At 46.8% G+C, this 27,166-nt stretch overlaps 1 protein-coding gene across 1 annotated transcript; it reads left to right on the plus strand.

The window, feature by feature from the left end:
- KCTD19 (potassium channel tetramerization domain containing 19) lies at positions 1 to 25,959 on the plus strand (the record flags this gene model as incomplete). The annotated part of the gene is made up of 14 exons (XM_079722884.1): positions 1 to 282; positions 12,494 to 12,644; positions 13,445 to 13,636; positions 14,869 to 15,000; positions 16,860 to 17,070; positions 18,979 to 19,139; positions 20,407 to 20,510; positions 20,984 to 21,126; positions 21,321 to 21,404; positions 21,676 to 21,790; positions 22,184 to 22,811; positions 24,813 to 25,004; positions 25,182 to 25,336; positions 25,669 to 25,959. 14 exons carry the CDS (start codon positions 1 to 3, stop codon positions 25,957 to 25,959), a joined length of 2,841 nt encoding a protein of 946 aa, XP_079579010.1.
- Between the last annotated feature and the right edge of the window lie 1,207 nt (positions 25,960 to 27,166).

A 27,166-nucleotide genomic window follows, 5' to 3' on the forward strand; every position in this document is an offset into this window, starting at 1 on the left:
ATGCCTCATGAGTCAGCAGAGGATTTGTTTCATTTCAACGTCGGGGGTTGGCATTTCTCAGTTCCCAGAAGCAAACTCGCTCAGTTCCCAGACTCCCTGTTATGGAAGGAGGCTTCAGCGTTGACCTCTTCGGAAAGCCAGAGGCTGTTCATTGACAGAGATGGTTCCACATTCAGGCATGTGCACTATTACCTCTACACCTCCAAACTCTCCTCCAGTTGTGCAGAACTGAACTTGCTCTATGAGCAAGCACTGTGTTTGCAGCTGATGCCTTTGCTGCAGGTAAGATACTCTTGTCTTCCAAGAGTGGTGATAAGTAACATAGGTCTTACGTCACTAAAATGTTGTGTCCTTTTATATATTCGTTGCTGAGATGATCCTCTTAATGAGGAAGTGTGATGAGTGAGATAAGGTAATAAACGGTACACTAGAAACGCATGTTCTGAATAAAGGATTTCATCCTGACTCTGCCTTATCTATGCCAGCAGCCACCACAGACCCAGGATAGGACTTTCCACGGCCTGAAAGGGTGTTCTTGACTCTTGGAAATCCTAGCTTAAGCTTCTTCTTTCTCTTGTGGTTGAATTTTAAGAGGTGGAAACACTAGAAATTGTAGGATTTGCTACATACACTGTGTCTGAGATTTAAAATCTAAAAGATTTGTCAAGAACATTACTTCTTGGGACTTCCCTGGTGGCCCAGTGGTTAAGAATCCTCCTGCCAATGCAGGGAACATGGGTTCGATCCCTGTTCCGGGAAGATCCCACATGCTGCAGAGCAACTAAGCCCATGCACCACAACTACTGAGCCTGCGCTCTAGAGCCCGAGAGCCACAACTACTGAGCCCATGTGCCACAACTACTGAGCCCATGTGCCACAACTACTGAAGCCCATGCGCCTAAAGCCCGTGCTTCAGAACAAGAGAAGCCACCACAATGAGAAGCCCACTCGCTGCAACTAGAGAAAGCCCGTGCGCAGCAACGAAGACCCAATGCAGCCAAAAATTAATTAATTAATTAATTAAAAATAAATAAATAAAAGGACATCACTTCTCACTGTGCCTGTTAGGTACACAATGTTCACTTACAGCAAAGTAAAACGTCCTCCAAACTGCAGAATCTTTCATTTGTCTTCACTTCTCTGTTTTCTAAGACTTCTTTTCTCGGTGTAAGAGCTTTAAATACCTTTACTTTTAAACCATCATAGTATCACTGAAGAACATTACCTTCTTTCCTAATTTTTCTCCAGACTACAGAAATCATTTCTGTGGTTTATCTTAATTAGTTTATTCTTAGTTTTTGAACAATGATATTTTTTTAACCTGGAAGAACTAAATATTATGACCGGGAAGGACCATTGGCCATGCTCCATGTTAATCCTACTGTCTGGACAAGGTGTTGTTTATTCTGTCTTCACGAGCACTGACTGACAAGCCACAGTGCAGCTCAGTGCACTATGAACTATGCCTCTCCAACACCTCAAAGAAGAGAACTGAGGTAGACCACGCATATCTGGGTCATATGGGAATGAGAACATTTCATAATGCATGTTTTCATGGACACTATTTACGAAATCAGTGTTTTCTCTTAAAAGGTATTATACATTTGGAAATCAAAATCCTTAACATACTCCAGTGCAAGTTGTTGTATATTCTTTTCTTTTTATTTTTTTTAAAGTTACCCACCCGAAATAAAAATTTTTTCAACTATCCCAGGAACTGAGTACTAGAATTGCTTACAATTGGCTTCCAAATCACTTAAACAGCCTGGAATGTCAAGATGGCTGCTGATTTTTTTTTTTTTTTGGCGGCGGAGGGGGTTGCACCACGCGGCTTGTTACCCAACCAGGGATCAAACCTGGGCCCCTGGCAGTGGAAACGCGGAGTCCTTACCACTGGACTGCCAGGGAATTCCCAAGATTGCTAATGATTCTATACCAAAGCACCATTTTGTAGGGAAAACGAGAGAGTCACTTGCAGAAAATCAAAGAGATCAAGGCAATTTTTTGAAGAACCATTTTAAAGAGCACAAGCCTATTATACAGTTTATCAGCCCTTTAATTCCTTTGATGTCCTTACTTCCCAAATTGAAACAAAATATATTTGGGAAGCAACTTCTAAACGGGAGGTAACAACTCAGAAGCCAATGAATTGGTCCAATTCCAAAGTTCCAAGTTGTGTGAGCAGTAGTATTTGAGGAATCATATGGATCTGCCTCCCTAAAACAGACCAAAAAACAAGTGCTTATGTTTTGGAAATGGTGCTCTAAATAAACATTTAGGCCGGCCCAGCTGAAGTAGTATTTATTCATTGAAGCAGGGTGTAAATATAGCTGGAGAATCAACAGCAATCTCAAGCAAATCAACAGCCTCACTCGTTTCCATCACTTTCCCCACTCCTAAGGCCTGTCCACATACTCAGGTTCTTGCCTAAATGTACAAATATTTTGCTTGGAGAAAATGGAGTTTGCCAGTTCTAGTCTAAAGACCCTTCTCAGGCAGCCCACCTTAATGCATTCAGCCAGTATTTATTGAAAGCACTGTGGTTACCAGGCATTATTCCTATGGGCTTTAAGGAAAGCATAGGATGATCCAATAAAAATATAATATAAACCACATATGTGAGCCACGTGTGTAATTTAAATTTTTCTAGTAGCCACATTAAAAAAAAACCAAGTGAAATTAATTTTAATAATATATTTTATTTAACCCAGTATATTTAAATACTGTCATTTCAATATGTAATCAATATTTTAAAATTAATATATTTTACATTCTTTTTATGTACTAAGTCTTCAAAATCTGATGTGTATTTTACACTTAAAGCACATCTCAGATTCAGACTATCACATTTCAAGTACTCAATAGCCATATATGGCTAATGGCTATCATATTGGACAGCACATATCTAAATTGTTCTAACCTGTTAGTGCTGCTCACTGTAGAGTCCTTCAGATTTAGCCCCTAGCAATAAAAATGGGACTTTGCCTCCCACTAACTAAAGTTCCCATGCATGCAACAGGAGGCATATCCTACACAGGATTATCTATAATATAGTAAACTTTGTTGGAAAGCCATATAGGATCCAACAAGTAGAATGAGATGGGAAGCTTCTGGAGGACAGGTGCCTGAGCTCACAATGCTGCTCTGCTCTCTACCCTTCCTCATCCCCTCACATCCCTACCCTTTATCTCTCCCGTCCCCCAGCCCCGTCCACCTGCCCACCCCACCTCCCCCTGGCCTGTAGCTTTGGCCTTCAAAGGGCACGCTCAATACCTATTATTGTCTTGATTCTAAGTGTAACATTTATTGTGTATTGAGCACCAATCACAGGCCAAGCACTGGAGATACAGGAATAAACCATACAGTCGTACAAGGTCAGATAGAGGTGTGTGCTATGAAGAATAGAGCAGTGTTTCCTGTGTAATAGTGAAGGAGGATGGCATTTCTGTATTCTAGAACTTCTTGGGGTTTCAGAATGTGTTTATATGATTTTCTTTTTGTATGTATAGTTTTTATTCTATCAGTCACTGCCCTCATAGTACTGGAATTTAGTTGAAAGAATAAAGCATTTACATCTAATCTGCTTGTTTTGTAATGTACTGATGTGTAGTATGTGGTAAGGAGATAGCAAGTGACTGAGGCCAGCTACTCCTTTAGAAAGAGTGGTCAGGGCTGGCCTCATTGACAAGGCAACATTTGAGCAGAAGACCGAATGAAAAAGGGACAAGTCATGCAGATGTCTGGGAAAGAGCTTTGAGGCATAAGGAATGACAAACACAAATGCCCTGAGGTTAAACGAGTGACTTGGAAGAGGCAGACTCAGCAGCCATTGTCAGGTGCAATGAGAAGTAAGGAGATGCCGGGACTTCCCTGGCAGTCTAGTGGTTAAGACTCTGCGCTTCCAGTGCAGGGGGTGTGGGTTCAATCCCTGGCCGGGGAACTAAGATTCCACATGCCATTCGGTGTGGGAAAAAAAAAAAAAAAGTAGGGAGACGCCAAAAACAGATGAGGTCAGAGGAGACTATGGACCAGATCTTGCAGAGTCTCACAGGTGACACTGAAGACACAGGATCTATTCTAAATGTTATAGGTACCTTTCGGAGATGTTTAAAGAAAGAAGTAAAATTATCAAATTTAACATTTTAAAAGATCATTAGACCTTGGGTTAAGCAGTGTTTTCTCAGGTACAACATCAAAAGCACAAGCAACAAAAGAAAAAAAAGATGAATTTTGAATTTCATCAAAATTTTAAAATTTTGTGCTTCAAAGGACACCATCAAGAAAGTAAAAAGACCACACACAGAATGGAACAAAATATTTGCAAATCACATATCTGATAAGGGACATGTATCCAGAATATGTAAAGAACACTTACAACTAAACAACAAAAAGACAATCAAATTTAAAAATGAGCAAAGGGGGCTTCCCAGGTGGCGCAGTGGTTGAGAGTCCGCCTGCCGATGCAGGGGACACGGGTTCGTGCCCCGGTCTGGGAGGATCCCGCGTGCCGCGGAGCGGCTGGGCCTGTGAGCCATGGCCGCTGAGCCTGCGCGTCCGGAGCCTGCGCTCCGCAGCGGGAGAGGCCACAGCAGTGAGAGGCCCGTGTACCGCAAAAAAAAAAAAAAAAAAAATGAGCAAAGGATTTGAGTAGACATTTCTCCAAAGAAGATATACAAATGGGCAATAAGCACATGAAAAATGCTCAATATCATTAGCCATCAAAGAAATGCAAATCAAAACCATGATGAGTTACCACTTCACATCCACTAGAATGCCTCTCATCAAAAAGACAGTAACAGGTGTTGGCAAAGATATGGAGAAACTGGAACCCTCATACACTGCTGATAGGAATGTAAATTTGTGCAACCTCTTTGGAAAACAGTCTGGCAGTTCCTCAAAAAGTTAAACATATCATTATGACCCAGCAGTTCCACTCCCACGTATATACCCAAGAGAAATTAAAACCTACAGGATGTCCACACAAATACTTGTAGACAAATGTTCATAGCAGCATTATTCATAATAGCCAAAAAGTGAAAACAATCTGTATGTTCATCAGCTGATAAACAAACAAAATGATATGTCCATACAATGGATTATTATTTGTCAATAAAAAGGAATGAAGTACTGATACACGTAACAACAAAGATGAGCTTTGAAATGTTATGCTAAGTGAAAGAAGTCAGACACAAAAGACCATATACTGTATGATTCCATTTATATAAAATGTGCAGAATACACAAAGTTAATAGGGACAGAAAGTAGATTAGTGGTTTCCTAAGGCCAAGGTATGGGGTGAGAAGGATAGGGTGAGCAAAAATAGGCAGTGGACTGTAAATGGGTACAGGATTTCTTTTTATGATGTTAAAATAGATTGTGGTGGTGGTTGCACAACTCTGTAAACATACTTAAAATCATTGAATTGTATAAGTGAGTAAATTTGATCATTTATATATAATATAAAATTTATTCACATTAGATATAATATGAAATATATTTCAATAGAGCTATAAAAACATCATTAACTTCTGGTTTGACATTAGACCTGGGGTCAGCAAACTATTTACATCCCATGGAACAAATCCAGCCTACTACCTTTTTTGTACAACCTGTGAGCTAAGAATTGCTTTTACAGTTTTAGATGGTTGAAAAAAATCAAAAGAAAAATATTTTGTGGCACATAAAAATTATATGAAATTCAAATTTCAGTGTTCATTAACAAACTTTTATTGGAACACGCCAAGCTTATTTGTTTATATATGGCCTATAGCTGTTCTCAAGCTACAATACAGAGTTGAATAGTTGCAACACGGACTATATTCTCAAAGCCTAAAATATTTACTATCTGGCCTTTGACAGAAAAAATTTGGTTGACCCCTGGTCTAGACTCTACTGGGGCAAGGGAGGAGCAGGAAGACAAGTTAGGAGGCTCCTGAAGCATTCAAATGAAAGATAGTGATGGTTTGGCCTAAGGTGGTAATGGTAGATTTAGAAGTGTTCAAATTCTGGATATGCCTTGATGACAGAACTGATAGGGTTTGCTGATGAATTGGAGGTAGAGTGAGAGAGAATGGATAACTCCTCTGTATCCTGGGCAATCAGGTGAAAGATGTATTCTGAGGTGCAGGCTCAGAGGGAAAAATCAGGAGTTCGGATTTGAATGTATTAAGTTTGAGAGGCAAGAAAATGGTGCTTGTTAAACATCCAAGTGGTGATGGGGAGGAGGCAGCCAGATGTATAGATGTGGAATTCACGGAAGCAGTCAGGTCTAGAGACATAAATTTGGGGTCATCAAAGTTGGTATGTAAATCCATGAGCCTGGATGCTTAGGAATGTCATATCTTGTTCACAGGGGAGATAAAAACTAGTCATTACAGGTCTGTACACTAATGTCACAGTGCTTCCTAGGACCTTCTGTGTAATTTGGGGAGTCCCCTTTGTGTAAATGTAAGCTGCTCCAAGCCTCTCATATGCTATCAGCTTGGTTGGGCGTCATAGCTGCTACTGCAGAGTGTGAAATTTTTCTTCAGGGTAACTCACAAGGGTTCAAGGTCCATGGCAGACTGTTGATTCCCTTTCACTTGCCCCCTTGAAGTCCACCGAGGACTTAGTACGTTGACAGTATATGCTGCTTGCGTTTCGTTTTTCATTGCCTTCTGAGGACTTCTAAGTTTGGAAACTTAAATCGTTCCTCCTGTGAATGTTCAGCTACCAGCAAGCAACCCCAAAACGCCTGCATTCCTTGTGCTCAAGGGAGCCAGAGAGTTTTTATGTTGATCACACAAATGATGCTTTTAAGAAAACAGACCACTGACGAGTCTCACATTTCCTATTACTCATGATGTGAAGACAGATTACCACTGTGATCTTGTAAAGGAAGATTATGTAAACAGCAGATATTTATCCCAACAGTGTAGCTCATCTGTGGATATGGGTAAGTGGATAGCTCAAGTGTAAATGCCTTGACATGGCATCAGGGCTCCTCACAGGACAGCCCATCTGCTTGTCCTGACTCATATCCCAACACATATACATACCTACATGCATGCATGGGTACATATGCATGCACATATGCGCACACACACACCCTCCCCTCAGTGTTCAGGCATGTCACTGAGCACCCTAAATGCTTTCTCTCCACACCTTTTCACTTGCTGTTCCCTCTTTCTAGAATGCTTCCCCTTCAAGATTTAGCCTAAATGAGGCCCACTGGAAGACTAGCCTGACATTTCCAGGTAGAGTTTTGCCTCTCTGCTCTCAGATCAGTGCTAATTCTGTTGAGACCATGTATTCATATGTCTTTCTCCCTCACTAGCTTGTATTCTTTTCATGTTCACACTCCCAGCATCTCTCACAGTACTGGGCCTGTAACAGGTGTTTAATAAATATCTGCTGAGAGAACATTGAATGTTATACCCAAGATGACCTGTGAAGGCTGAATCTACTTCAGGGTGAGGGGGCTGGAGCTGGCAGTGGAGGGGCAGGTTTGAGCCGCTGATAGGTGTGTCTTATTTGTCTTGTTTGGCTGATAGCAGCTGTTCTGAATATCCTTTTGTTCTACCGGCCTTGCTTCCTTTGAGCTTCCAGTGGTGCTGGCCCTCCTTGTCTTTACAAAGCAGTTGGAGATTTGCAATCTCCCCCAAGCTCTCTTACCATCACATTCCTTCCAACAGCCCACATCAGAGCATAAGGCATCGCTGAGCACTGCTGCTGCTTTGGAAATCCTCCGTTAAGTCCCAAGGCTCTGCCAGTGGGGCATTTGTCAGCCATCTTTTGGCAACCACATACACACACACACACACACACACACACACTCGCCCCTGTGCCATCAGTCTTATGTTGCCTCTGATTGACATATTTTTTCACTATTATCTAGGCCAAAAGCAACATCAGTTATCCTTGTGCTAGCAAGTAGCCATTTGAATTCAGGTCTGTATTTCCCTAAAGAAATCCTCCCTCTAATAACTTTCTGGGTCATAATATATGAAGAGTAAAAGTACTAGAAGTAATATTCAGGCAGAAAAAAAGGGAATTGAAGTCCACAGAAGACTAGCCACACGCTCTGTGGCAACTTCAGTCAGCAAAGCCAAAGGACAGCTGGAAGCATGGGCTCTCTGAAGTGCTCTTCACTCATTCATTCATTCATGCATTCATTCCACAAAAATATATTGAGATCCCACAGACACTATTGTGGGTGCTGCAAATACAGCAGAGAACAAAACAGGCAGGGTCCTCATGGTCTTGGAGATTATATCTATTAGGGGAGACTGGCAGGCAGTAAATAAATAAGTAGGTGTTATTGAGACCAACAAAGCATGTTGAAGGGGTTAAGGGATGCTTCCCATGGATTCTTACAGCACCAAATGGCTTCCCATGAGAAGAAGGCCTTGTATTCTAGAAATCAGAGCAAGGATTGGCTGAGAAAGTTTAGAAAAAAACCTAGTTGAAGCTCCTGGGCCTAATGCTTCCAGCATGTCTTGAGTGGCAGGAATTGCGATCTTTGTAGATTTACTTGTTTGTGTGGTTTTTTTTTTCCTTTTCAAGATTTGTCAAACACACCTTTTTGGGGGGAAAATGGTACTGCTTACACTTTACATTAGTGGAAGGAGCAGGAAATGGAGATTTCATTTCTATAAATTAGATCATTCTTCCCTCAATTAGCACATCTCTCAAGCTAGTTGGACTCTCATTACTGACCCACCCCAAAGGACACACCTAGGTACCAAAGAGCACCTCCAAATAGTGCATCCAAGTCCATCCTCAAACAGGTTGTTCTCCCAGGTAGGGATTTCCCTCCCCCAACATGTCGCCTCCCTAGTGGCTGATTTAGAGTTGTTCAAGGACACCATTGTTTCTTCCACTGAGAATCTCGGGATTTGAATCTGCAGATAAAGTAAATGGCAGGTTCAGGTTCCTGTGATTCGGTTAGCTTAGGATAGGCTTGGAATGATATGCTGTCTCTTGCAAGCTCTCCCTAGGTTCACTTCCTTTTCATGCTACTTCACCCAATGTCTTTCAATCCATTACCAATCAGACCCAAGCTGAGCCCTTTCTTCCTGTCATCCTGTCTCCATCTCCTCCTTCATCCCTGTCCTTCACCCCATTAGATCTTCCCTCTGGACTCCAGCTCCCAAGTTGGAATTGCTGCCTCCACTGTCCTCTGAACTCTCTGGTCTCTGCCCATTGTGATCCTGTGCTGGCTTTTCCTATGGTTTTGGATTCCCACCATCTTTCTCAGTTTTTATGAGTGCAGTCTGCTTCTCTGCCAGCTCCTTTTGGCTCCCCCATGTCTCATTTTGCTTTTCATTCCAGAGGACTCAGCCCTCCAGCCCTCCATTTTTATGCATTCTTTCATTCAACACAGCGGTTCTGAGCACTTACTACATACTAGGCTCTAGACTAGAAGCTGGGGATGCATCAATCCAGTCCTTTTTCCAGGAGCCTCGGTAGAGGGGGACGGACAGGCCTGAAACCAAGCCAGAGGCTGAGATAGAAAAGTTTGCAGGGGCCTGTGGGAACAGAGGGGGAGGATGAACCACTCTGGCTGGGGGAGGCTCCAGGCTCTTCAGGCAGGGAAGGGAGGAGAGAGGTATTCTGGGAAGAGGGAACAGCATACATAAAGTTGAGGAGATATCACTGAACATTGTGTGTCTTTGGAGTTTTATGCAGTTAATGTCACAGATGATGGGGTGGAGACAGAAAGAATGGTGGCAGATGAAGCTGGAAAGGTAGTTTGAGATTTGACCACTGAAAGGAAGGAAATTAATATTTCCTTTAATCCTTACAACATCTTCCAGATTTTACTGTCTCCACTTTGCATGTGAGGAGCCTGAGGCTTGCAGAGGTTAAGTGACAAATGGGAGGCAGCTGGTTAAGAAAAGTGGTTAAGAGCACAGGCTCTAGTGTCCTGAGTTCCAGTCCTAGCATCTCCACTTACGTGGGGTACTGAGTACTCTTTCTCTTCCTGGATCTTGCTTCCTATTTGCTAAAAGAGAGTGATAGTACTAGAGCCTACTTTGTGAGTGGGGGGACATTAGCAGGATTCAGTTTAAAAGTGCCTGAGCAGTAAATGTTAGCTCTTAAGTGACAGAGTCAAGATTGAAACCCCAGTCTGTCTGAGTTCAAGGCCCTTGTATTGCTCATGTATACCCTGCTCCTGGTCCTTGATTGTGAAGGAGCTTACGTGCACTGCTAAGGAGAATTTGGACTTGATCCCATAGATAATGGGGAACACTAAAGATTTTTAGGATGGGGAGTGGTTTGGACTCATTTTCCTGTTTGAAAGATCACTGAGTGGAGAGGGCCTGGGGACAAGGAGACCAGGACTGGGGGAAGGGAGAGGAGAGAAGGGGTGGTGCCAAGAGCAGAAGATGGAGTCCTAGGACTTGCTGGCTGACTGGGTGGAGATGGTGTGAATATCATTCAAATCACAGTCCCTGCTTTGAATCCTTCAATGGCTTCTCTTAACCAGGGGATAGACTGCTCATCCCAGCTGACAGAGCTCTTTACTCTCTGGCTCTTGTTTACTGCTCTAAATTCACCTCACACACTCCCTCAACCTCCATACACCTTAAACAAAGCCATATTCAAGGCAGAGAAGCAGGTGGCTGAGCATATATCCTTACCTACTGTCCCCCCGACCCTGTCCTGTCCCTTCTGTGCACAGTCACCATTTTCCTTTCTTTGCCTCACAGCACAAATACTGCCAGGCTATTATCCCTCACCTTAACTCAATAATCCTGCCCACCCACTGATACAGAATCTGTTCCAGCCTCTCAGTAACCTTCCTGGCACCTCATTTTTATTCCTCTTTGCCCAAGACCAACTATTACCTCATACGGAAATCAACCTCTCACTGATTTTCCTCCTGAGAACGGCTACAGTTTGACATAGAAGCTAAAGTCGTGTGCAGTCTTGAGCAAAGAGGGACAAGAAAGCTTGGGTCCCCTTCTAATGCTGTTGAAAGAAATCCCAGAGTTCCTGGAGGTCCTGAAACTTCATAACTGATGCTGCCTCTTATCTCAGTATATGTAAACTGTTGGATCCAGGCACAGTATCTGACTGTGGCCCTGGTGTTGTACAAGTATTTCTCAAATGAATGAATGACAGACTCACTTCTGCTGTTTCATGCATGCACTGTTCTCCTCCATTGTCAGTGCCTCCAGGAAAGCACTCCCCATGACCCTGCCATTGTCCAGTCCTTCCACAAATCCATCAGCCACCCAAAGTGGGGAAGATTACCGGCTCCGGTCCTCTCCTTTTACAGACCTTAAGCAGTTATGAGGGTGCAGTTTATAGCCATGGCCACCAGAGGGCTTTTCTCAAAGCTCAGGGTTCCCTTGAGCAGCTTCACAAGAGCTTCACCAGTGTAGGTAAGCAGGTTCTTTTATTAGTTTCATACTGCATCTGAGGTGTTCCGTCCATTCTGAGGCTCTTAGATAAAGAACTGGTCATGTGGTGCCTTTAGAGGACTACTTTTCCAGCTATTTCCAAAAATTTCTTGGGAAAATACTATTTTCTTCTAAGGAAGGGACAGAAAAAATGGGCTTGATGTTATGGTAATCTGCGCCCTGTGCAGGACTTTTTAGGGAGGGTAGCTCCCTGAATGTGGGTAGCATGACATCCTAGCTGGGGTGCTCCATTCCAGCCTCAGCCCACCCCTGGTCACCTGCTCCTTCAAGTGGAGAAGCTGGACTTGGAAGACTGCTTGGGCAACTCACAAATCCTTTACCTGCAACTGTCTCATCAGCAAAGTGGGAATGCAAACACCACATCTATCTCACAGAGCTGTGTCAGGGTAGATGAGCAAATGTAGGTAAAAGTGCTTTGAAAAGTGTGATGCTCAGTGCCACCTCCATTTCCCTATTTAAATAAATCACATTCCAGGATTAGGATGAGCACAAACAATAAGCAGATCACAATTATAACAGGTCAAAAGGGTTTCTGAACTCTTGAGGAGAAATGATAGCAGAAAATCTCAAGTTTTTTTTTTTTTTTTTTTTTTTTTTTTTGCGGTACGCGGGCCTCTCACTGCTGTGGCCTCTCCCGTTGCGGAGCACAGGCTCCAGGCACGAAGGCTCAGTGGCCATGGCTCACAGGCCCAGCCGCTCCGCGGCATGTGGGATATTCCCAGACTGGGGCACGAACCCATGTCCCCTGCATCGACAGGCGGATTCCCAACCACTGCGCCACCAGGTTTTTAATTACTAAATATAAATTACTCTCAAGATTGCATAAGATAAATTTCTATCAATCAACATAAAATTATAATCCAGAAAAAATTATTTCAAAATCAGAAAAGAAATAGTCATTGATATTTTGAATATCAGCATATCATCTTATAGACATACACTTTTATATTTTTGTGAGTGACTATTTCAAAACACTTTACCAAAGTAAGTCACAAACTATTTTTCCTGGTATTTTACCCTAGAATTGGTAGATAGTTACTTGGTTTAAAATTTTCAAAGCAATAATCTTCTTTATCTCACAGACTCTAGATAATCTGAAGGAAGGGAAACACCATCTACGTGTGAGGTCTGCAGACATATCTGTTGCAGAGAGAGCATCTTTGAACTACTGGCAAACATGGAAGTGTATCAGCAAACCCTCAGAATTTCCTATAAAAAGCCCAGCCTTCACAGGTATAACCACAGGCTGACCTTTTCTGAAGCCCAGACCAGCTTCTCTTCTCACTCTAACAGAAGTGGCTTCAATCCAGAGAGTGCCCTGATTTCTGAACTAGTTCTGGATGATTTCTCTACCTTCCTGTCATCTCCTTTGAGCTTGTACCTGCCACATGCCCTCTCCATGACTTCTTACTCACTGGAACTAAACATCCTTCTCCATGTTCATTCCCCTGCATGCTGGTTTCACTTGGGCAAGGCTGGGCTGCATTCCACCCTGTCCTATTGGTCAGGGCACTCCACCATACTTTCAAGTCACCTCTAGCCACCACACAAGGAATGTCTCCAAATGATCACTGTCTGGTGGGCGCCTTGCAGCATAGATCGACCTACCTGGGACGCCAGAATAGCCATTCATAATTATTGATGGGTTTTGAGCTTTCGGGAGAGTCAAAAGGATCTATTTTATCTGTAGGTCATCTATTTTATCTGTGGTTGGTTTGATCAATTGAAAAGAAACAAATAGGTAACCAGTATGAATTTAATGACTGAGTATATAAGCCAAACCTTCACATGTCCCACTGCCCTTCACTGCAGAAAAACTAGATTTCCATGCCCTGGTCCCCACCACACTTCTGCCAAACCTAGGGTTACATCTGAAGAGAGTGAGTGAGAAGAAGGAGGTATCTGGCAGGGACTGTCTCTGGGGTGATCTCTTCAGCTTCCTCCGGGGCCCCTGGGTCAGTGAGAGCCCTGCCCACTTCTGAGAGCCCTGGCCTCTGGGAGGTGGTGACGCCCCTCTGCATGTTCTCCTCCAGGCCTACATGATAAGGCACCTTTGGGACTTATGGATACACCACTGTTAGACACAGAAGAGGAAGTGCACTACTGCTTCCTGCCCCTAGACCTAGTGGCCAAGTATCCAAGCCTGGTAACTGAAGACAATCTGCTGTGGCTGGCTAAGACCGTGGCCCTCATTGAGTGCGAGTGCAGCGAGTTCCGCTTCATTGGTGATTGCTCTATCCGGGGAGTTGGGGGAGGGGGAGGGGAGGGGGTGGGGGGTGGCGGCAGGCTGATAGGACCCATCCACCCCTCCTAACCCCACACCCCTTGGAGGCCCAGCTTGGGGCTTAGGGCCTCAGGAGCTTCCCTGGGCAGAACTGGTGGAAGCATGACAGAGCCTTCCTGGAAGCAAATGGATTCCCAGCATTAGACTCCCACTAGCCTCAGGGCTATTTTATTCTCTGTTCATTTTGGAACGGCCTGGGTGTAAAGGGGCACTGGAAACCAGCTGCAGTGGTGTCACGGGCCACAAGAGTTGGTGTAAAGGGCAAGACCCTGAGCTGGACTCCAAACTACTTCTCTCTCTGCCTTTATGTATCCAACTGGGCTCTAGACCTCAGTTCCTCTCACCATAAAATGAGGGAATAGGGTTGTTTCAGAGGATGGTCCCTTCCTCCTCTCACTTCCACTAAACTCAGGATAAAAGGGTGGATGGTGAAAGGTTCCTCAGAATCATTGTAGAATTGTCCACCTGAGCTAGTGGCCTAAGGAGGGATGAGATCTTCAAGCCTGGACAGAAGAGAGCCTCCCTCCTCCACCAGGACAGGCTCTGGTGGGGTGTGAACTGAACTGATTCCAAGATGCTGCTGCTGCCTATATGAATAGGGCAGGAAACACCCAAATTGTACTGGGGACCAAATGCCTGGAACCCCAGCCTTTCATAGTCACAGTCACCTGGAAAGTTGTCTATAATGTGCTTCTGAATCTCCAAGTTGATTCACACAGGACAGTAGCATTGGCTCCATCTCTGCCTCCCACACTGCAGTCCAGGCAGGGACAAACTGCAAGAGCCACCTGCCAGCCCAGGCTCGGCCAGGCCCTTCCTCTCTAAGCGGCAAGACAACTCCCTCTTTTGGAATGACCTGCTCTTGGGTCAAGACTCACAGGGTAAGTCTCAGGGCCAGTGTGTGCTCACCAGGAAGGCCTGGCTTGGGAGCCCCAGGCCAGGCCATGGGAAGCCACACCCACGGACTTAGACACAGGAAAACAAAGTAATTTGGGGTTTTTGACCTTGAAAACCACAGACTGAAAGCTAATCTAACCAGGTATGTTTGGAAATTGTTTTGGAATAAGGAGCACCTAGGATAAGTTGTAGCACCAAAAACCTGCCAAAACCTGGACCTACAATTAGATCAGAAATAACCTTGTTAACCCATTTTGTTTCCCTTTGTTTTTCAAGTGAATTTTCTCCGCTCACAGAAGATTTTACTACCAGATAATTTCTCCAACATAGATGTGTTAGAAGCAGAAGTGGAAATTCTGGAAATCCCTGAGCTCAGTGAAGCTGTGAGGTTGTACCGAATGAACACGGGTATGTCACCAGGGGAACCTTGCCCTCCCCTTGACATCCTGGGGCAGTCTGGGCTTTAGCCAGAAAAGCCAAAAACAAACATCTTCCCTCCCGCAACCACTCTGGGCTTTGGGTGGTGGTGAGAGAAGTGGGTGTTTTGGCTGACTTAGAATCTGAGAAGAGAAATTTCAGTCTGAAACCCAGTGTGCCCTCTGTCTGCTCAGTCTTGCCACTGACCTGTAGGTAGTTCAGCCCAGCCTGGGTGGGGAAACCAGGCCAGAGTGTCGAGGGGAGGGAAGTTGGGCCTGAGGCCCGGCTTCCCAAGGTCAGGGGAGGTCTGCCCTCCTTGTGGATGTGTCAAGCAACTGGGAACTTGTAACTAACCCCTACCTGCCACTCCCATCCTTCCTCTTCCAGGCATAGCTGGAGGGCGTGGGAAATTCCCCATAGGACTTCAGTTATCCCACACACACCCCAGTTCCTTTGTCCCCCCTACTTCAAATCCCTGGCTGCTGTGCCTGTTTCTGCCTGCTCCTGACACTTTCTGACCCTGGTCCAGTCCTTCAAGTTCCCGGCCCAACCTCATTCCAATTTGCTCCTCATATTTTTTATTTGCCTTTAACCATCCCATTTCCCAAATCCTGCATGTCTATGGAAGCTACTGTGCATGTTGCAGGAGCTAGCTACCTTAGTGTGGCCTCAGCTGGCATTCTGAGAATATATAGAACTGTCTTGCACATGTGAAGTTTGGCCTGTGTGTCACCAGATATTTATTCCATGGGAATCAGACTTTCCCTACTTTTAGGCCAGCTCTCCCAGACTCCTCCCCGGGCAAGTGAAGTCCTATCCTATTTGGGGATAGTGGCATCCTGCTGCAGGTCTCAGGAGCCTGTCTTGGGATCTTACAACCCACTTCAAAGGGTATAAGTTCAAATCTCTCCCCCAAAGACTTCTGTTCCTTCAGAGAACATGGATCAGAGAGATGAATAGAGCGGTGCATGCTGCACAAGAGCTATGTGAAGTTGGAAGGGAAGCATGCCTGTGGACAGGCTCTGTAAGCCATAAAGCAGCCCCCAAACACAAAGCATGTTTTCTGTCTTTTTATAAAGCACCATAAGTAAGGGAAACAGCTCTCGTAGCCTTGGAGGTCGAGGCGCTCTCAAATCTCAGCTCTGCCCCACCTAGCTTTGCTATTTGGGGCAAGGTTCTTAACTGGCCTCTCAGGACAGTTTCCTCATCTGTGATAAGAGGAGAGTACTACCCCTCTTGTAGGGTTGGAGATGACCCATGAAAATCACCTGGCAGCTTGCCACTGGCCCACTGTTGCCACTGGAACAGGGTCCTGTAGACTGTGCATTGTGCCCACTGCAGGAGAACAAGGTTTCACCCATGAGCCCGTAATACAAATATCCAACCTGAAAGTAACACTACACAGTGTGTCCTCGGGGAAAATTCTGCCCAAGAGTGATAGGGACTGTGAATCCGGGAAGCCTGTAATGCACATTAGGTTCTATGCTATGGTTGTCATTCTTTACTCATGGATAATTAGAGCAGAGCTTGGAACTAAGGGAAATTCCTGCAGAGGCTGGGGCCAGATGGCTGTTATTCTGAAATTCAAATGTTAATGATACAGCTAATTAATCTACCCCCCCATACCCACCCCGCCTCTCAACAAATAGTTTTGACCTCTAAACCTGACTGAATATAAGAAAAACTATACTGATTTCGAGCAGATCCAGATTTGGCTGTGCAAGGAAATAAGCTCCCTCAAAGTCTCTTTAGTTACTAATTTAAGGCAGCAGTAGGAAGCAAGACCCAAAGCTTCCAATACAGTTATGACCATGAGGGATCTAGGAGTCACCCCTTTCTCTCTGGCACAGGTGGCTGTTCCCGGACCTCCTGTCCTCCTCCAAGCCCTGGGAAGGGGGGCCGTGCAGCAGGCCTAGAGTCTGTGAAGCCACTGTACATGATGGCCCTGGGTCTGCTTGTCAAGTACCCAGACTCTGCACTGGGACAGCTCCGCATCGAGAGCACTCTGGATGGAAGTAGACTGTACATCACTGGGAACGGGGTCCTCTTCCAGCACGTTAAGTAAGGCCCTCCTCAGAGCACAGCTTGGTCCCACTCAGGCTGAGCTTTACCTTTCTCGAGGAACCAAACTGGGGCCCTGCCCATGAGCCAGAGATAGTGTCCTTGGGGACAAACTGATCATTTTAGCCACTCCCACTACCCACACCAGCACCACCAAATTTGGGCCTCAAAGGAGAGGCCTGGTGCCAAGGTATAAGGTTCCCAAGGTTCAAAGGTCTCACACTGTCATATTTCCATCCTCTGTAATCCATTTCTCTGGTTCTAGCCCTATGCTAGGTCTGAGGTGACCAGGCCAATCACAACAGTTAGGGTGCTGGATAGTCCCCCTCCTTCAAAGGCCCTCCCCACAACCCTTGGGAGGCTCACTGACACACAGAAAGTCAGAGCCAGGGGTGAGCCCCCCCAAGAAGCAAGGCAAGGCAGGCTTCCTGGAGGAGGTGATACCTGGCCTCTGCCTTGCAGGATGAGCTCAGACTGTTCCCATTAGTGCAGGGACATGGATTCTAATCCTGTTTTTAAAATTAATTTAATTAATTCGTTTATTTATTTATTTATTTATTTATGGCTGCGCTGGGTCTTCACTGCTGTGCGCGGGCTTTCTCTAGTTGTGGTGAGAGGGGGCTACTCTTCGTTGCAGTACATGGGCTTCTCATTGTGGTGGCTTCTCTTGTTGTGGAGCACCTGCTCTATGCACGCGGGCTTCAGTAGTTGTGGTGCACAAGCTTCAGTAGTTGTGGCTCGTGGGCTCTAGAGCACAGGCTCAGTAGTTGTGATGCATGGGCTTAGTTGCTCCACGACATGTGGGATCTTTCCGGACCAGGGCTCGAACCTGTGTCCCTTGCATTGGCAGGCGGATTCTTAACCACTGCACCACCAGGGAGGCCCCTAATCCTGTTTTTTTTTTCTTTTTTTTAGATATTTGCCATGTATTTCTTCTTAGGTCTTTTTTCTTTTTAATTAATTACTTTATTTTTATATATATTTTTATTTTTGGCTGTGTTGGGTCTTCGTTTCTGTGCGAGGGCTTTCTCTAGTTGCGGCAAGCAGGGGCCACTCTTCATCACAGTGCGCGGGCCTCTCACTATCGCGGCCTTTCTTGTTGCGGAGCACAGGCTCCAGACGCACAGGCTCAGTAGTTGTGGCTCATGGGCCTAGTTGCTCCGCGGCATGTGAGATCTTCCCAGACCAGGGCTCGAACCTGTGTCCCCTGCATTGGCAGGCAGATTCTCAACCACTGCGCCACCAGGGAAGCCCCCTAATCCTGTTTTATAGAAAGGTAAACAGGTTCAGAGTAGAGCAACTCTCTTAGGCTCACAAAATACACTGGTACCAACACTAAAGATAGAAGTGGGTTTTCCTGAGCACCTTGGGAGAGGGTCAGCTAACACCAAATACTGTCTTACCCCAGAACTGTCATTTGTGGCCCACACCATCCATCTCTCCCGGAGATGTCCCACCCCTGATGTCACAGGGCACAGAGGGCAAAGACAAGTGCCTTTGGAGGTGGGGGGTTTCCTGGGCATACAAGGTATCAGTAATCTCCCAAACCGTGACAGGCTGCCACATAGTGACTGAGATGTCTTGGGCAGATATTTATGGGGGCAAAAATGGAGTGACTGGGCCCTGGCCTGGATTCTGGAACGTGAGACAGGGCTTGGAGGCTTGCAATTAGTCAATTTAGAGGGCTTTGCTGAAATAGGTCAAGCTCAGCTCCAAAAGGGTGAGCCTATGTGTCCAAGTATACCCCCCTATGAGACATCACCAGAAACTAGTTAAGGAAATGATGTTAGTGGCCACAGGCTTGAGTTAGTGTAAAGGCAAGACATTCTAGACATGGAAGGTTGACAGGCTGGACTCCCTTGGGGTGAAGTGCTGAGGCTCTCTGTGACAGGCCTTTCCTCTGGGCAGGAACTGGCTGGGGACTTGCTGGCTGCCCCTGACTGAGACCATTTCTGAGGTGTACGAGCTCTGTGCCTTCCTGGACAAGAGGGACATCACCTATGAGCCAATGAAAGTGGCTCTGAAGACTCATCTGGAGCCGAGGACTCTGGCACCCATGGATGTGCTCCGTAAATAAAGAAGCTTCTCAGTTTGAATTCAACATCAGAGGAGGGTCTAGGGGATCACAGAGGAAAGATAAGGCTGGCTAGAACCAGGAACTGTAGATGGAACAGAAAAGGAAAGCTAGACTAACATCTGTGGGTTTCGCCTAAAAGGAAACTTTCATGTTAGGTGACCCCTCCGCACCCCAAGCCCACAGGTAGCCTCAAGTAGTCCAGGCTGAGCAGTGCAGACTGACCCAGCTGGGGGGCCACATGGGACCCCAAGGGCATGCCTGCCCTGGCTCTGGGAGCCGATGCTATGCCCATTTGGTCCTCGCAGCCATCCAGGGAAGAATGATCCCTGGGTCCATTTAACAAAAGAAGCAGAGGCTCAGGGAGGTAACTTGCTTATATCACTAGATCGTGGTCAAGCTGGGATTTAAATCTGAGTCTAAAGCCAATGTTGTTTCACCAGCTGCCTATAACTGTTTCCTAACAAAAAGTGTTTTAGATCAATGTGTGCTGTATTACTATCATTCAGCAACATTCAGTACTTATTTGAGCACCTACCATATACCAGGACAGTAGATAACACTAGAGGTACAGAAGAGAGCAAAACAGACCCAGTTTCTATCTTCATGAGGTTCACAATCTAATTATATACCTCTTGGTTATATCATCTATTTATATACCCTTCATTCATTACAAAGCTCATTAGAAACTGGTTCTTAATACAGAACAAAGCCTAAATCTAGTCACCCCAGGAAAAGGGTCATGAGTTCATCTTCCCAGAATAAAGCCCCGAGGTTTGGTCTCTGAAGAAGTGACAGTGATTTGATGAGAGGCTGGCTCTATGATATTTGCCAAACCATAAGCACAAACATATAGAGGGACTCCTAGCTCCAGTCTGAGTGGCCATGTGGAAAATTACACACCCAGCCTGAAACCAGAAGCAGTTAGCAAGGTACATCAGCCAAGCTTTCTTGGGAGAGGTGGGCCAGGGGAAGAACAGCAGTGCCCTTGGGGTTGGTGGCCCTCCCCCAATGCAGAGTTACCAGCTGACCCTCCAAGCTGCTGTTCTAAACCCACTTTGACACCCAGGAAACCATATGGTGAGCCACAGGGAAGGCCTGAGGAGCAGAAAAGGTTGATGTCAAGGACTTCTGCTGCTTCTCAGACTAGGCAACAGAATATGACTGATGAAGATATTGTGTCTTAACATGTAATGGACAAAATGCCCTACCTAATTTCCCTTCTGGCCACATGATGTGTTCCCTCTCATTGGTTTCCTTAGATGAGGAGTGGACGGCAGAAATCACTGTGTATTCCCCCCAAGAGATCATCAAAGTTTATGTTGGAAGCCACTGGTATGCAACCACCTTGCAGACCCTGCTGAAGGTACTGCTGGCCCAAGGCTGCCCTCCTCTCCTTTTGGCTTCTGCGGCTGAGAAGAACCTGTCACCTGACCCGTACACAGCCTTCAGCACCTGATTAAAACGAGGACCTTCCCTCTGCTCCATGGCCCAAAGTGCTTTTATTGTATGAGCAGCATTCTGGGAAGGCTTTTAGGAGTTTGGGTAGGGATGAGGCCAGTTTGAGGGGCCTGGACTGAGCAGGACATAGGGTGAGGTTCCAGATGCCTCAAGAGAGTGTTCTAGGAGCCAGCAAAACTTGAAGCAGAGATGATGTTCTTCTCCCTAGATGCTCTCCTCCTCATTATGGCTCCTTGTGGCCAACAAGATAGAGAGATGGAAATCCCAAAGCCTCTGCTCTAGAATGGTTAGGAAAATGAAGAGAAGGCTGACCTGCCCCTTAATAAGGACGTAGCCCTTTAACAGACTAACAAGAGTCTGGTGTCCAACCCTTTGCAGTATCCAGAACTGCTGTCCAACCCTCAGAGAGTTTACTGGATCACATATGGACAGACCCTGCTGATCCACGGGGATGGCCAAATGTTTCGACACATTCTCAACTTCCTGAGACTTGGAAAACTACTTTTACCATCTGAATTTAAGTGAGTGAAGGAAGGAAATCATATAATGAAACCTCATCCCTCTTCAAGATGGAAATTTGAGTTTGTAGCCTTCAGGGAGATTATATTATTTCCAACATGTGAACTGCTGTTCAAGGCAGCAGCTCTGGAGGCTTATAACCCCATCCACACTCCCACCCCAGATGCCCAGTGCGACATCTCCTTGTCATTTGCAGGGAATGGCCCCTCCTCTGCCAGGAGGTGGAGGAATACCACATCCCATCCCTCTCAGAAGCCCTTATCCAATGTAAGGCATACAAGTAAGGAAACTGCTCCTGACACCATGTTCTAAAGTTTGAACCTTTATATTCCTCTTGGGAATCCTGTCCTAAGTCTCACCTCCCAGTAGGACCTGTTCTACTTAGAGTTAAGGGGGTGGAGCAGGCCCAGGATTGGGCAGGGACCTAAGCAAAACCCTTTAAAGCCCCTTCTCCCCTGTTGTCTAGAGTTAACTCCCAGCCAAAGGGCAGACCTGGTCGATGGACTAGTGGAAGCTTCTGCTTACTAACCAAACCCTCTTGGAGTCTGCAGGTCATGGATCCAGGAGAAAGAATCTGGAAATGAAGAAGTTTTTCCCATCAGAAGGCTGCATGTGGTGACAGAAGGGCCAGGGTCACTGGTGGAGTTCAGTAGAGATGCCAAAGAAGTAAGTCCCAGCATTCTTTGGTTTGGTGTTGTCCTGAAAGAGCACCAGCACAGGGCTCAGGGGGCAGACCGCTACTGAGGGCTATGGCAAAATGAAAGAGCCGGGCCTACATGGCTCCTGGCACAGTGACTGGTTTCTGAACCTGGAGGGAGACACAAGGAAATGGCTGCCTGTGGCCTGGGATGCTGATATGTCCCTTTGGCGTGTGAAAGGACCCTGGGCTGGTACCACCTCCACTCAGACTGAGCAAATCTCAAATGTAAGACCCATGTGGGGGATGGGATTGTTCTGGGTAAGCAAGTGAAGTCTTAGAGACCCAGCTTATGAGATCTTGGGTAAGGCTTTGACGTGGAAGCACAAAATGCCCAGAGCTGCTGTGCCCTCCCTCTCCAGACCACAGCTTGCATGCCTATGGAGTTCCAAGACTGCAATGACAGGACTCCACAGAACAAGGCCAAGGGGACCCTGGCCAGGTCCAGCCAGATAGAGGAGGCTGAGCAGTACTTCCGGACAATCCAGGTGTCCCTATGCCGAGGTGCCAAGAGGGCGGGTAATCCCAGCACATACTCACACTGTCCTGGCCTATGTGCCAACCCTAGACACTGGGGGGCCCACCCTGAGAGTCCTCCCAAGAAGAAGTGCACCACAGTCAACCTCACACAGAAATCTGAAAGCAAAGACCCTCCTGCCACCCCCATGCAAAAACTCATCTCCCTGGTAAGGGAATGGGACATGGTCAATTTCAAACAATGGGAATTCCAGCCACTGCCAGGCCCCCGGAGCAGCTCCTTGGAGGAAGCCACCCTGCAGCTCCCCTCAGGAAGTGAGGCTGTTTCCCAGCCCAGCACCTCAGCTTCCTGGAAAGGCCATTACACAGCCTCAGAGAAGGACCCAGGCCCACAGGCAGGGGCTGGAGCTGGAACCAAAGACAAGGGGCCAGAGCCAACCTTTAAGCCATACTTCCCCATGAAAAGAGCTGTCACCTTGAAGGACTGGGGCAAGCAGAGGCCAAAGGAGAGAGGTGAGTCCTGTCCCATCCTTGACCTAATTCTCATTTACAACAGAGAAGGCAAACCTTGGCCAAGACCACAGAGCAAGTCAGTGATTAAGGGGGACTACAGCTCTGCACTCACTGATGCCAAGCAGAAGACCCAGAAATGACAGGCACACTGGCATGACTTGGGGGCTTGAGAAACTACCTGAGGCATATGGGAGGAAGTGCCTATGAAGTGACAGGAGCACAGAGAAGGGTTGGGGGCTGAGGAGTCAGCAGGGGAAAGAAGGAGAAGCCTTGGGTGCTTGAGGAAACACAAGTCATGCGTCTAGCAGCTGGAGACCAGGCTTCACATGAAGTGATAGAGAGATAAGGCTGAAGACATAAGGAAATCAGAATAGGTCTTGTGGGCCAGGTTCAGGACCTAGCAGTTTGTTCTGATCCTAAGGGGAGTGGACAGCCACTGAAGCATTCTAAACAAGGAAGCAAGCAGTCAGGTGTGCATTTAGAAAGTTTGTTCCAGGGCAGAGGAAATGCAGCAGCAGGAGGATACATGTTAGAAATGCCAAGATCATTCTAGATGAAACAAGTTAGGCAGTTGGAAGAAGCAGGAAAGTATCAGGCCAAGGAGGGGGCAGGTTTCTAGTTTGGGTGATTGCAAGGGGGCGGATGGTTACTGAGGTAGGAAGGACAAGAGAAGGAGTAGGACTTGGGGAAGAGGACATATTGCATGTGAGGTACTGATGGACATGCAAGGGGAGAAGTCCAGAAGACAGGAGGGTATATGGGAACCGGGCTGAACAGACAGGTGTGTGTGCTGGGGAAGTGTGGAGCAGCCCAGGGAAGTGAGCTGAGAACTGCTGTGATGGACTGTTTCCTCTGCTCCTTCAAAGTCCTTCCTACAGTATTCTGTCATTTTCCCTCTTAGTGGCTCGGGCCCTGCTTGGAGGGGTCTTCTTGGGCCCCACCTGTGAGCCCCAAGTTGGTTTCTCAAGCATATTCTTTTTTTAAAAAATTAATTTATTTTTGGCTGCGCTGGTCTTCGTTGCTGCACATGGGCTTTCTCTAGTTGCAGCAAGCAGGGGCTACTCTTAATTGCAGTGCGCAGGCTTTCTCATTGCGGTGGCTTCTCTTGTTGCGGAGCATGGGCTCTAGGCCTGTGGGCTTCAGGAGTTGCAGCACGCAGGCTCAGTAGTTGTGGCTTGAGGGCTCTAGAGCACAGGCTCAGTAGTTGTGGCGCATGGGCTTAGCTGCTCCGCGGCACGTGGGATCTTCCCGGAACAGGGATCGAACACATGTCCCCTGCATGCGCAGGCGGATTCTTTTTTTTTTTTTAATAAATTTATTTATTTATTATTTATTTATTTTTGGCTGCGTTGGGTCTTCGTTGCTGTGCACGGGCTTTCTCTAGTTGTAGCGAGCGGGGGCTACTCTTCATTGCAGTGCGTGGGCTTCTCATTGCGGTGGCTTCTGTTGTTGCAGAGCACAGGCTCTAGGCACGTGGGCTTCAGTAGTTGTGGCTCGAGGGCTCTAGAGTGCAGGAGCAGTAGTTGTGGCACGTGGGCTTAGTTGCTCTGTGACACGTGGGATCTTCCTGGAGCAGGGATCAAACCTGTGTCCCCTGCATTGGCAGGCAGATTCTTAACCACTGTGCCACCAGGTAAGTCCCTCAAGCATATTCTTCAGAATGGACATGTGTCAGCAACTCCCCACAAAAGCTCCTCTCATAATTTTACAAAGATTTCCAGTCCCTCGCTGGGTTGTCATCAGCTCTACTACCAGTCCTAGTTCAACAGAGGATTTGGAAAGTGCCTTGGAGTTCTGAAATTCAGGATTTGGCTTGCAGTGATTCAAGGGCAATGGAGAGAGGAGAGCCAGAACATGCCCCTGCCAGCCCAGGGTACCACTTCTGAGAAGCTGGAGGCAAAGGCTTGTGACTGACTGTACTGGTCTGTTGCCAGAGGTCTCCTCCCTGCTTGGGCTCTGAGGTGGCTTAAGGAGAGCCCTCTCCCCACGTTGTTTTCACAGCAAGTCCTGCCCCTGAGCAGTCTCTGCCTGAGGCCAGTGAGGTGGACAGCACAGGGGTCATCCTCAAAGTGACCCACCCCCCCGTGGTGGGTAGTGATGGCTCCTGCATGTTCTTTGAGGACAGCATCATCTATACCACACAGATGGACAACCTCAGGCACATGCCACCCACAGCCAGCCCCCAGCCCCGAGGTAAGGCTCTGGAGCCATGCCTGGCCCTGCACTTCCTCGCAGAGATGCCTGAGCCCCCACCCAGGGTACTTCAGGGATACAGCCTCCCTTGGAAGCCCTACACCTCTCCCTTACTCCGGGCTGGCTCTAAGGCTCTAGCCGTGGCAGATGTGGCCACATCCACTCTCTCCTCCACAGAGGTGACTTTCCTGAGTTTCTCTCTGTCCTGGGAAGAGATGTTTTACGCGCAGAAATGTCACTGCTTCCTGACTGACATCATTCTGGATTCCATCAGGCAAAAGGACCCCAAAGCCATCACAGCCAAGGTGGTCTCCCTGGCCAACCGGCTGTGGGTACGTGTGATAAGCCTCAGGCCCTGTTCCTTCTCCACTGTCCCCTTGCCTCCACAGTAAGTAGGCAAGGCAAGAGGAAGCAAGCCAAGATATGGGGTCAGGGCAATAAGGGAAAGAGGTCAGGGGCAAAGGGCAGGGACAGGGAGACAGGGCAGCAGCATCTGGGCCAAGCCTTGGCCAAGAGGCAGTTTGAAGTGATAGTATCCTCTGAACTCTGTGGCTCCTGCAGGCCCAGGGAAGCCCCTGCTCTGCATCCCACTCTGAGGGGCTGGGAGCAAATGTGTGTCACACTGCTGCCCCCAGCCCTGCCTGACTGTGGCCTCTTCTGGCAGACCCTGAACATCAGCCCCAAGCAGTTTGTGGTGGACTTGCTGGCCATCACTGGCTTCAAGGATGACCAGTACACCCAGGAACATCTGTACAGCTGGGTGGAGGTGAGGGCCACCTGCACCCCACTGGGAATGGCGACCCTCCAGATGCCTCCGACGGACACTGTCTTGCTGCACGAGGGCCAGCCCAGTGCTGCCCAGAAGGCAAGACAGGCAACTAGACCTCTAGTCTCTGGTCCCAGGGAAGGAGGAACAATGGATGAAATTAACCTATCTAGAGTGGTCAAAAAGTAGTATTCAGGCCACTGGTTTTTGTAGTTTTCCTCCCATGTTAACAGTTTAGCCTCCATCACTAACAACCCTGACTACACTCAGGGAAGCACATCATATGAGCTCAAGGTTTTGGGGTGCTGAAATCAGAGAAACTACTGGGAGTCAGATAGATGTTTTCAATGACTGATACCAACTTCACCTACTCAGCCATGATGTCAATACTTTTGTACATTCCTTTTATAGTTAAGCTGCTTTAAAGCAGTTTTTATAAAGAAAAGGAAAATGTTCAATAAGGGCAAAGGAATGACTCAGGTTTTTTGAATCCTTAAAATAATTTTAGGATTCACATTTTAACATTGTAGGTGAAAAAGATTTAGCTAATTTTTCATTAATCTGGCATTTCTGTAATCAAGTACATTACTATAACACCTTTCACTATAAACACAAAAGTGCCAAGTTACTATCCTCTGCCTACTCTATTGAGTGGAAAGTGAAGTCAGCATCTACGACTAGAAAGTGGAAAACCAGTGGCAGGAAACATGCACTTTTGGCCCTCAGTTCATCCTGTTGTGTTCCCTGGTAGCCACTCCAAACCACAGGTCTGTGAGACGCCTTTAGGTAGAAGTGAGCTCAACAGCATCAAGTGGCCTTGCCTTGACCCTGCCCCCAACCAGATAGGAGGACCCCATCCACACAGCCAGAGTAAGCAACCAGCCAGAAGTCAGGAATAAGACCAGCCTTTTCCTTCCAGCTCACGCTGCCTTTCGCCAGGAAATATGGCCGCTGTGTGGACTTGCTCATCCAGAGGGGCCTGTCGAGGTCTGTCTCTTACTCTCTCCTGAGCAAGTATTTACAAGATGGCTAAGGTGCCCAGAGAAGCTGCCCCACAAACACCCCATCCCATCGCCAAGGTTCATTTTAACCGGGGATGTCCCCAGGATGTGTGTGCCCGTCCAAGGGTGTGTTAGTTTATTTTTTATTATAAACAAAGAATACATCACAAGTCAAGGGTCTGGACTCCATCTCTGAGACACCAAAGACCTTACAACCAGTGAAATAATCTTAAACTGAAAGCTATTCAAAAAGCTTTGAATCAATATAACCAAACTCACCCAGGAAAGAAGGGCCTGGGCCTAGGGAGCCAGGGCAGGCAAGAGTAAGAGTCCAACAGGGATGAGCTTGGCTTTGAGACCAGGGGTTGGGAAGCAGTGGCTAGGAACCCACCTGT

The sequence above is a fragment of the Hyperoodon ampullatus genome (assembly GCF_949752795.1).
Source record: "Hyperoodon ampullatus genome assembly, chromosome: 18".
Classification (NCBI taxonomy): domain Eukaryota; kingdom Metazoa; phylum Chordata; class Mammalia; order Artiodactyla; family Ziphiidae; genus Hyperoodon; species Hyperoodon ampullatus.